This window comes from Lupinus angustifolius, chromosome LG20 (genome assembly GCF_001865875.1).
Source record: "Lupinus angustifolius cultivar Tanjil chromosome LG20, LupAngTanjil_v1.0, whole genome shotgun sequence".
In the NCBI taxonomy this organism is placed as follows: Eukaryota; Viridiplantae; Streptophyta; class Magnoliopsida; order Fabales; family Fabaceae; genus Lupinus; species Lupinus angustifolius.
Genome location: NC_032028.1, coordinates 13803533 through 13815427, shown reverse-complemented (window position 1 = coordinate 13815427; position 11895 = coordinate 13803533). Strand labels below are relative to the sequence as shown.

The 11895-nt window shown below is 33.8% G+C and overlaps 1 protein-coding gene across 1 annotated transcript; it reads left to right on the top strand.

Moving 5' to 3' along the window:
• On the top strand, positions 530–1925 carry LOC109335319 (E3 ubiquitin-protein ligase PUB24-like). Its single transcript, XM_019571456.1, has one exon. The coding sequence runs from the start codon at positions 578–580 to the stop codon at positions 1811–1813; it is 1236 nt and encodes a 411-aa protein (XP_019427001.1). The 5' UTR covers positions 530–577; the 3' UTR covers positions 1814–1925.

Sequence of the window (11895 nt, the reverse complement as noted above, 5' to 3'; positions counted from 1 at the left end):
AATTTATAAAATAATATTATTTTGACAATTTCAAGTTTTTGTCCGACTTTTGGATGGATTTTGATTTTCTCGGATATAATAATATAAAAATAAATATTTTAATTTACAATAAGAGATATGGTCAAATATTAGTTTTGAATATAGTATAAACTCAAATTTATATACATTCAAATTAGACTCTATAAAACCAAGACCAATAATCTACCAACAAACTTCCACTCTCCATAATTGAAATTGAATATTGAAAGTGGGTGGACACCTTCTATTTTAAAAAAAATGTATTACTTAATATGTTACGACTTGTAATTGATAAAAAAAATACTTAATTATTAAATTTTTAATTTAAATATATATTTTTAACCAATTATAAATAATAATATATAGAGTAACACAAAGTTATGTGACAAAAAAATATAGTCTCATTCAAAATATATAATAAAGCCGCATTCTCTTACCAGCTAGTGGACCTTCTTGCCTACTTAATCACATCACAATTTTCATCATAGATGATTCATAAAAAAACATTTGGAACTTTTGCAAAGTACTTTGTTTTTTTTTTAATTCAACTTCTTTTCATATGGATGAAATTGAAGTTCCTCAATATTTCATATGCCCAATATCCCTTCAAATCATGAAGGACCCTGTTACTGCTACAACAGGCATAACATACGACCGAGACAGCATTGAACAATGGCTATACTCAAACCAGAACACAACATGCCCATATACCAAACAACCCTTAACAAGAGACTCTGACTTAACCCCGAATCACACTCTTCGTCGTTTGATCCAAGCTTGGTGCACCCAAAATGCTTCACTTGGCATTGATCCAATACCAACACCCAAGTCACCACTTAACAAGGTTCAAGTCCTCAGGCTCCTAAAAGAGCCAAAGTTGAAGCTCAAAAGTTTAAGGCAGTTGGAACTTTTCGCGGCTGAGAACGAACGGAATAAGAAGTGTTTGCTAGAGGCTGGTGTTCCAAAGGCTATGATCTTGTTCATAGTAAATTGTTTTAGAAAAGGAGAAATTGATGAGGGTATTGAAGAAGCTCTAAGTTTGCTTCAATTTGTCAAGGTTCCTGCACAAGATGTGAAGCTGCTTGTAGAAGAAAATGATCAAATATTTGACTCTCTAACATGGGTTTTAGCCTGTGATGGAATGGAAAATTCAGTTTCTGTTAAATCACATGCTGTTTTAGTTCTCAAAAGAATCATACAGAAGAGTGACCCTTGTGTTATGGAGAGACTAAAACCAGAGTTCTTTGAAATGATTGTGAGGATTTTAAGAAATGGGATTATTACACAACATGGGTTGAATGCTGCACTTCATGTTCTGTTACGTGCTTGTCCTTGGGGACGAAATAGGGTCATGATGGTTGAATCTGGTGCTGTATTTGAACTCATAGAGATTGAATTGAACACACCAGAAAAGAGAATCACAGAACTAACTCTAGCTATACTATTTCACCTTTGTTGTTGTGCTGATGGTAGAGCTCAGTTTCTGAGTCACAAAGGATCAATAGCAATGTTAACTGAGAGAATCTTGAAGGTTTCGGTCACTGTGGATGATAGAGCCATATTTACGCTCTCTTTGATATCCAAATTCTCGGTCACACAAATGGTGTTACAGGAAATGTTGCAGGTTGGAACTGTGTCAAAGCTTTGCATGTTGCTTCAAGCTGATCATGCTAAATATCTTAAAGACAAAGCATTGGAAATATTAAAGTCTCACTCTGAGGTTTGGAAGAATTCTCCTTGTTTTCCTGATCGGTCTTTTTATGCAAGCTTGCATATGGGAATCAATGCAGTGTAATGTTTTCATAAGTTGGTTCTTTCTATTAGCACCCCATTTTCAATTTTATTATCTTGAAGAAACACAATTGAAAATACTGTTTTTTGTGTCTGTCTTGAATTTTTGGTCGATATTACTCAAGTGTACTATAGTTTTTTCTCTTTGATCTGGTATATATTGGTATACCAATAAGACTAACACTCTAATGATAAAATTCTTATGGAAATGATGATTGCAAAATTTTAACTTAGTATTCTCAAAGCTAAGATGACTCATTCAACTTATTGCTATTATTAGTCTTCTATATTCTGGATGAATACTGCCTCTAATGCAATTATGAGAAAATACAGTTGACTCAGCTACAATGTCTTTAGTGAGACCGCCAAAATTTGTAATATTACAATCAAAATTATAAACATTTTTGTTTACTAATACTTTATAATAAGTTGAATTACATGAATTTTATATAAGTCTAAGTAAATGAATTTTGTATAAGTCGAAGTAAGATATAATATATATAATGTAAATTTAGTAAGACGTCAACAAACTGTATAGTAGATGTAAGGATTGAGATTATATCATACCACAAGTCATTAGATTTATGTATCTTGTGTCAATCATGTTAAAATGGTAGTAGTCATGTATAATCTTCTTGATGAAACATAAAATAATGAGAAATGTTATTAAATTGAATTAATGATAGTTTACAAGGAAAGTAAATTTTATATACATGGAAACAAAACTTAACTAACTAAAACCACTAAAACTAATTCTAACTATATCTAGCCTAATACAATATCAACAGCCCCCTCAAGTTGGAATGGATACGTTGAGCACCACACATACTCTAACACCTCCTCTTGCCGGTGAGCGAATTTTCATCTCTCAGCCTTGAAATTTGATATGAAGCAATACCGACGCTTAACCACCATAGGCAGAAGCAACTTCATCCAAAGCTTAACCATCTATCTTGACAGAAGTTTAATCATCTAATGTTTAACCATCCACTTGATAGAAGCAAACCAACCATAATGGATGAAAGAGAGAAAAATGGATCTAAATATTGATCTCAATATGATGCTTCAATGAGGAAAATACACACTAAAATAATATTGTGTGCTTAGTGAGAGTGAGGTAAACAAAATAGAGCAGTAAAGAAATGAGTTTGGAGGTAATTGGTGGTAGAAAAGTAGAGTTGATAGTGCGTTGAAAGATATGACTCTTAGTAAGCCAAATAGTGCACGAGAAGCACCTTCTGAGATACTTGATTATTGTATGAATAACGACTACCGTAAACTCCTCCAAAACTAGATAGAACATACATAAATTAGATTGGAAAGTGTCACACACTTTTGCTAAAGTATTATAACTCCTGTCTAAACATCAAATGTATAAAGAAGCTTTCTTGCCAAATATTTATCTATGTTTACAAGCTCTTAACCGTATAGTTTTTGCTCAAATACCCAAATCCAAATTCCTGATAAAGACAAATTTCAATGAGAACAAGGCTAAACATGTTAGCATACACATAAACAACCCCACATGCAGCCATATACAAGAGAACAACCACTAAACCTGATATCTATGAACAACTTTGTTCACTTGTAGGGCACCCATCTTTTCTAATGTGAGTGAAGAAGGAACAGGGAGTGGGTTATGTTTGAAGGTCTGAAAAGATAACATAGTGATAATGAACAATGTCACGTTGGCCACCACAAACGACAACACCAGCCAAGGGAACCATCGTTTTAATGGCCTAGAGTTGCACTCAACGTCAAGATACACCGGCAATAATAATTCCTTCACCTCATGCAATCATGCTTTTCATCAAAGATGCCTCAATCCTCCTTTGGACACTGAAAGTATTCCACCTGATGGTAATAATGCATTACTAAATCAAGAGAAGAACTAAATGCCATCATGGCCCATTGTTGAAATTTGCTATATGTAACAAAGTTGAAACTTGATTGGAGAATGTAAAATGCCAATGTTGCAGCCTTGAAGATGTAGATCTTGTATGTTTCCAAGCTCTTCTTGTCAACGACAACACCATATTCCTTTGGGAGCTTTTTTCCAACTTTGGGTTTCTTCTCTGCTGGTGATGACTTCTCCAATGGCTTCTTCTCAGCCTTGGGTATTGAGATGAGGAAGAAGAACCACAATGTTCTTTATTGTAATGGTAGGAACTATAAGCGGAAGCTAACAAAAGAATATTTATGCTATGATATCATGTTAAAATGGTAGGAGTCATGCATAATCTTATTGATGAAATAAGAAAGAAGGAGAAATGTTAATAAATTGAATTAATGATAGTTTACAAGGAAAATAAACTTTATATACATGGAAACAAAGTTTAACTAACTATAACTAGTCTAATACAATATCAACCCAAATACTGAAATAACACTACCACATTTTTGGCCTACGGCAACACCTCCATCTTCAACGGTTTTAAAACTGTGGTCTAAAAGTATAATGGGACACAGTTTTAAAACTGTAGCCTATTAATTGTATTGGACCATGATTTTTGATATTGTTGCTGTAATTATTCTCAAAACCATGGCCTGATGTACTTTGAGACCATGATTTCAGAACCGTTGCCTATTGATGCAATTGTTCTCAAAACCGTTGACTATTTCACTTTAGGACCACAATTTGATAACCGTGGCCTATTATCATTCTCTTTGACAATGGTTTTTCTATCCATAATTATATAATTTATAAAAAAAATCGTGGTCTTATGATTTTATTGATTTTTTGAAAGCCAAACTCCATGTTAATTTAAGTAGTTCCACTTCACAAACCTTTTTTCTTCACAAATCCTTCAGCTTCTCCTCAACGGTGAAACCATCCCACAACTCTTCATCACCATTATTCATTACGTCCTTCCTTCTGAGGACCACACTATCTGGAAGCTTCTCCTTTCGAGTTTATTTTCACGTTTTTCTTCACCAGGACACTAACTCTTCATCACCATTTTGTAACTTGTTCTTGTTCTTCATTCAACAAGCCACTTGTTCGTTCTTTCGGTTTTTCTTCACTTGTTCTTTCATTTTATTCACTTGTTCATTCGTTTTTCTTCTCATTTCCCTAATTCGAGATTGCATAACAAACATTCGAGATTGCGTGAATATGTCATGAAATCCCTAATTTTGTAAGTAAATTCAAGACGAAGCTGATAAGTATGTATTCTTATTCTTTTAATTTGGAACACATGGTTTGTCATGAAATCCCTAATTTTGTAAGTAAAATCAAGACGAAGCTGATAAGTATGTATTCTTATTCTTTTAATTTGGAACACATGGTTTGTCATGAAATCCCTAATTTGGCATAATTCAGGGATCTCGTGTTCTTTTGTTTTTCTCTTTGCACCTTCCGAGGTACAAAGCTAATGGAGGATACAACTTGAAATGTAGATTATGGATATTGTATAGACAATTTGACAATCTTGTGTGCTTTCTAAAAGCTAATGGAGCCGATAATAATATCTTGCTATTACTTTATTGATGGTAAAACTTAATTAAACATGTAATGGTAATGGAGAAAGACATTTGAGGTAGGCATGTTAATAATAGTCAAATTAAATTTGTGGGTATTTCTTCAACCCCCACCAGTTTTGGCAAGAAAAACTTAGTATGATTAAGTTTAGACAAACCCAAACTCATCCTACTAAAGTGATGACAAAAAAATGTGAGTCTCTTGCTCTGATTTCTTATCATCTTTCGATAAAACTATAATTCAGGGATTTTATGTGTTAAACATTTCATTGCTTAATTATTCCATTGTACCACATCTTCTCCACCTCTTACTATGTTGCTTTTAGTTTGATGTCTTAGGTAATACATGTTGTGAATTTTTTTAGTTTCTTAAAACTTTCTTGTTTTCTTCTCTATCTATATTTAGTTATCAGCTAGACTAAATTAATTTATAGGATGACATAGAGTTATGTGATTCCCTATATATATATATATATAAGTTGAAACCAAATACTGCTCTTTGTTTTGTTGCTTATATTCCTTTTTTGAAATTATTGCAAGACATGTTTTTTCTGTACCTCACTAATTGTTTCAAAGCAACCTTTGGTTATATACTCGTCTTGTACACTGAAATGTCTTATCCGACTTGTTTAGATTTTAGGGAGATAGAACAAGGATATAAAATTTGGTAGGATAAGTATGTTGGATAAAAAAAAAATTATGCATCCCTATCTCCTTGACCTTTAGTGTTGAAGTAGAGAAAAAAGTATAATTAGATGTATTTGATATAGTACGATTGTTGTTGTTACTTGGTGTTTGCATACTTATTTCCTTCAAATCATTTACCAATTTTTTGCTTAGTGATTGTTGCATTCTCACTGCTTTGCTTCAAATTGCTAATCAATTTTCTAGATCTGCTTTCATAATGTAACCATCTTGAGTTGGGTTTTTCTCACTTGTTATTTTCCCCTCTTATTTTGTTTTAGTTTTTCCTTTTTGTGGCGTTGGTGGAGGGTATAATGTGTAGCTAATAATGCAAAATATATGTTTCTATTCTTAGGTTTGCAGGAAGATGAGGGAGATCATGGTCAACTAGGCCACATCCATCGATCTGAAAGAGTTGGTGAAGAAATTCATCCTTGAGTGTATTGGGAAAGAGATTGAGAAGGCAACCTGTGGTAAAGTTAAGATCCTAAAAGCATCCAAATTTGATCTTGGTAAACTGATGGATGTGGAATGGAGTGATTTTGACTTGTTTTGATTTCCTAAGTGGGTAGTTGTTTTTATGTGCTTTCCTTTTTATAAGAATCTATAATTTGGAACAATTTAGAGGTTAAAATACTCAATTATTTTGACATGGAACAATTGAGTGGGGTTGTTGGGTTGTATATAGAAGAAAAGTTAACTTCTTTGTTAAGTTGTCTATTACAATTAAATTCTTTGCTATTGAGCAATTAAGTTCTTTGCTAAGTTCTATGTTATGTTATTTGCTATTTTGATATGGAACAATCAAGTTCTTTGCTATTTGATATGGACTAATTAAGTTCTTTGTTAAGCTCTTTGATATCAACAATTGAGCAAAGCTATATATGAACTAATTAAGTTCTTTGCTTTTGCTGCAACTGGCTATTACAATGCCACTTCAGATGTCCTGGTATTTATCATAGAAGTCATGCTCTAAGAAATACGTGTATAGCATGCCCTGATATTGAAATTCTACTGATTTTTTTTATTTTTTTATTAATGTGAGCAATGACAACGGTTTTAAAGTGTTGTATAAACTATTATAGGCAACGGTTTTAGGTGTTACTTATGGCCACAACTTTATAATTGTTCTGTAAACTATCATAGACAACGGTTGTAGGTGTTACTTATGACCACAGTAAGAAGCCGTAGTCCTTGCAAACTAAATAAACCATTGCCTATGTTAGTTATAAAGGCAACGGTTTTTTGTCCATTGTTGCCTTATGTCAAAAAACTGTTGCCAAAACAAAAGGCAACGCCTTAGACTACCACAGTTAGAAAACCGTTGTCTATGACAAAGACCACGATTTTTTTATATTAGACCACGATTTTGAACTGTTGGTGTAGGGCAAAAATGTTGTAGTGATAGTTCAAAATATATTTCAACAAAACATACAAAATGGTGGAAAAATTGAAGGAGATACGAATCATAGGATTTAAGGAGGTTAGATGAAATGATAGAATGCTTCATCTATAAGACCTGCATTGTTGTTATATGTGACAAAATGTTAATAATAAAATATTAAAAAGAGTAGCTCATATATTAGAAAAGATTCTACAATCAAGCCTTAGTGGTTTAGATATATGTGAAGGAGACTTGTAGAGCTTTCATAAGAAGAATACAATTCTAATAATTAAAAAAGACATAGATATCAATATTTTATAATTAACAAATTTATTATATAGCATTAAGATATGTGGTTGAATCCATATATCTCATTTTACGGATAAGGTGTTGGTTGTTTTATTATCATCACTATTGTTAACTTGTGTCTAACTATTATTAACTTTGTTTCTTTTCTTACCGTGTGATTCATTCTAAGTGAAGTTTCTTATTCACACTTTTCTAACTTGGGGTTTTTCTTACGTTAAGACTAAAATCTTAAAGACAATACGGTTGAAGTCATCAATGATTCATAATCACCATACTTGTAAAAACATTGACTATTGACTCTTTTTATGAAAATTTGAAAACAATTAGGCGACTTGGGTATTCTGGGACTTATAAAAGTAGTATCTAAATATTAATAACATTATCATTTAAATATGTGCTTATAAAAAATAAAAATTATCATTTAAAATACTTTTTTTAAATATTACAAATAATTATTAAATAAAAGTTTTTCTTTACTAAAGAAACGTTAGAAAAGATGCCGATTGTTAGTAAAATTTTATTTAATAATGTAGAATTGTAGATAACTTTTAATAATTAGTTCTTCTTTTTTTACTTCGAAATGTTATTATAAATATAAACATTAGGTAAAAGATGACGATTGATTACGAAATCAGCGAACTTAACTGAATCTTCTTTTAAATGTTTGTCTTAATCTTAATATAAGGTTAAAAAGGCGCAAAAACACATTAGAATGAAATCACTTAAGAATAATAAAAGAAAAACAATTTAACAATAATTATAAGTGAGAGTGAATAGACAAAAATATTATAAATAACCCAATTCTTAGCACGCACCCTAACCAATGACTTTTAGGTTGTAATAAAATAGGATGAAGTTATTTGTAAAACAACTTTCAAGTTAACATGAATATACTTCCCATTTTGGACAGAGGAAAGGAAAAATATTATTTGCACAATCTACTTTTTTTTGGTAAAAGTTTTCACAAACTATATAATCTTTTGATTTTTAGATGAGATTTTATAGATGTATGAAGAAATAAAATGTGTTGGGAACAAGCGAACAATCAAATAGTAAAGAGTACAGAGACAAGAGAATAACACAAGAGATTTGGTAATGAGGTTCGGCCAATTGTGCCTACGTCACCGGGAGCGTCGAATGGCTACCACTATATATTATTAGAGAATTAGGATTAGTGTTTGACTATTCTTCTCATTGTTACATTAAGTTTACATAACATAAATATATATAGCCCTCTACCCCAACCCCTTTACATCAGCCCAAACCCATAACTTGTTTTGCTGTTATCTAGAGATATGAGTCATTGCATAACAATCTCCACCTTGGCGAATATCATCAATCTCCATCTTCCGCCATTGGGTTGGGGCACTCCATAGTCCAACATCAGTGAATGTTCAGCAAGCTCAGGCAATGCCTGAACTTGTCCATGGTAACCAGTTTGGTTAGCATATTAGCTGCATTTTTTGAAGTGTAAACTTTCTACAAAAGTATCTGCCCACAAGCTACCAACTCTCTGATCTTGTGAGATCTCACATCAATATGTTTGGTCCTAGCATGATACACCTGGTTCTTTTCCAAGAAGATAGCACTCTGACCGTCACAATGTAGCGGAACTCCATCTTGCTCAATGCCTAACTCATTTACCAGCCCCATAAGCCACATGGCTTCCTTAGAAGCTTCACCAACTGCCATGTACTCTGCTTCAGTTGTGGACATAGTAACAATAGACTGAACTGATGATCTCCACATAATTGGCCCATCTGCAAGGGTGAAGAAAAACCCCGTTGTGGACCTTCTATCATCCAAGTCTCCTGCATAGTCTGAATCAACATAACCAATAACTGAAAGCTTAATCTGTTAGCTGCCAAACATGATACCGAGACCTATAGTCCCCTTCAAATATCTGAAAATCCATTTGACTGCTTCCCAATGTTGCTTCCCTGGTTTCGACATGTACTTGCATACTTGACTAACTGCTTGTGCCAAGTCCGGTCTAGTACAAACCATAGCATACATCAAGCAACCCACTGCACTGACATATGGAACTTTTGAAATATATTTCTTCTCTTTCTGTCTTTGGACACTGATCTAGGGAAAGCTTGAAGTGATTTGCCAATGGAGTGCTCACTACTTTAGCATTGCTCATATCAAATCTCTCTAAGATTGTTTCAACATAGCTTTGCTGGGATGGCCATAATTTTCTAGCTCCCCTATCCCTGTGAAACTCCATCCCAAGAATACTTTGCTGGGAGAGCCATAGTTTCTAACTCCCCTATCCCTGTGAATCTCCATCCCAAGAATCTTCCTAGCAGCCCCTAAATCTTTCATGTCAAACTCCTTACCTAGCATGACTTTCAGCTCATTGATATCACTCAAATGATTAGCAGCAATCAACATATCATCAACATAAAGTAACAGAAAAATAAACGAACCATCATCAAGGCTTCTCACATAAACACAACAATCATATTCACAGTTCTTATAACCAAGCTTCAACATATAAGTGTCAAACCGCTTGTACCACTGTCTGGGAGACTGCTTCAACCCATATAGAGACTTCTTCAACTTGCAAACCAAGTAACTCTGTCCAGATGCACTGAACCCCTCTGGCTGTGTCATGTAAATTTTATCCTCTAATTAACCATGGAGAAAGGCAGTCTTCACATCCATCTATTCTAAGTGCATATCCCGACTGGCTACCAAGGCAAGTACTGCCTTGATAGAAGTGTGTCTCACAAATGGGGAAAAATCTCATTATAGTCGATCCCCTTCTGCTGTGAATACCCTTTTGCTATAAGACGAGCGCTTGAACTTTTCCCCTTCCTTTTCTAATATTGATGGCTTCCTCTTGTACACTCATTTGCACCCAATTGCACGCTTGTATGGGAGCAATGAGACAAGCTCCCAAGTTTGGTTCTTCTGTAGAGACTCCATTTCCTCCATCATGGCACCCATCCATTGTTCTTTCTCCTGGCTGTTTATAGCCTCTTGAAAGCTACATGGATCTCCTGAACTGATATAGAGAGAAAATGAAGCCATATCCTCAAAGCTATATCTCTCTAGAGGTTTGATAGGACGTCTATCCCTGTCTCTAGCAAGTAGATACTCCTGCACACCTGAACTCTCTACCTGAGAATCATCATGTTCTTGTCTTGAACTAATGCATGGTTCCTTGCCTTTATTTACCTGAACCATTTCATTGCTCACTGGAATCATATTTGATCCCAAAGTCTCTCCATTTGGCCTAGCCACTTCTGTCAAAACTGACTGTTTCGTCATGAAATCTTCATCAAACACGACATCTCTGCCCAACACCACCTTTCTAGAAACTGGATCCCAGAACTTGAACCCCTTCACACCTTTGGTATATCCAATGAAGATACACCTCTTTGACTTAGGATCAAGTTTAGATCGTTCACCAATGGGTACATGTACATAAGCAGGACAACCAAATATACGTAACATATTATAATTCATTGGGTTACCTGTCCATACTTCTTCTGCAACTTTACCATCCAATGAAGCTCATGTTGATCTATTGATGACATAACATGCCATACTAAGTGCCTCTGCCCAAAATCCTTTGGAAAGTCCAGCATTCAGTCTCATACATCTGGCCCTCTCTGTAAGATAAGCCTTATGCTCATTTGGTCATGTCTAGACTAGGATATAAATTTAGGCTATAATCTAAGTTGTCTGGGATGTGTGCCGTAGTAAGTGAGTATAGGTTAAGTAAACCTAGATACTAGTCTCTTAAGCCATCTTAATTGAACTATTATATTCATGAGATACATCATCTAGTTAATTGTATGTTCATGCATCTATCATACATGTTATATGTGCATACCAGGCATAATATAATTGGTAAAGTATGTGTGTATATTGTGCATAACATATGAGAAGTTTACCATTTGAAACATATACATAAATGTTATAGTTAATCGATTAACGTGGTAACTTAATCGATTAACCTAACTGCTTTTCTGTTGAATATGTGTTTTATGTTTTAACTGAATTCTGTGTCATTCTGTTGTCCCGTTAATCGATTAAATGGAAGCCTTAATCGATTAAAGAGTCTGTTATGTGTTATAAGTGAAATATGTTTTAGTTGTTTTAACTGCTTAACTGTTTAACTGTTTTTGCAACGAATGAAACCACTTATTCTCCATACTATAAATACAAGACATTACTCAGAAACCCATAGCATTGCATTCTATTGTATAGGGCTG

What these genes read in the sequence shown, in the direction of transcription:
- LOC109335319 (XM_019571456.1), top strand. Translation starts at nt 578, where the DNA reads ATGGATGAAATTGAAGTTCCTCAATATTTCATATGCCCAATATCCCTT.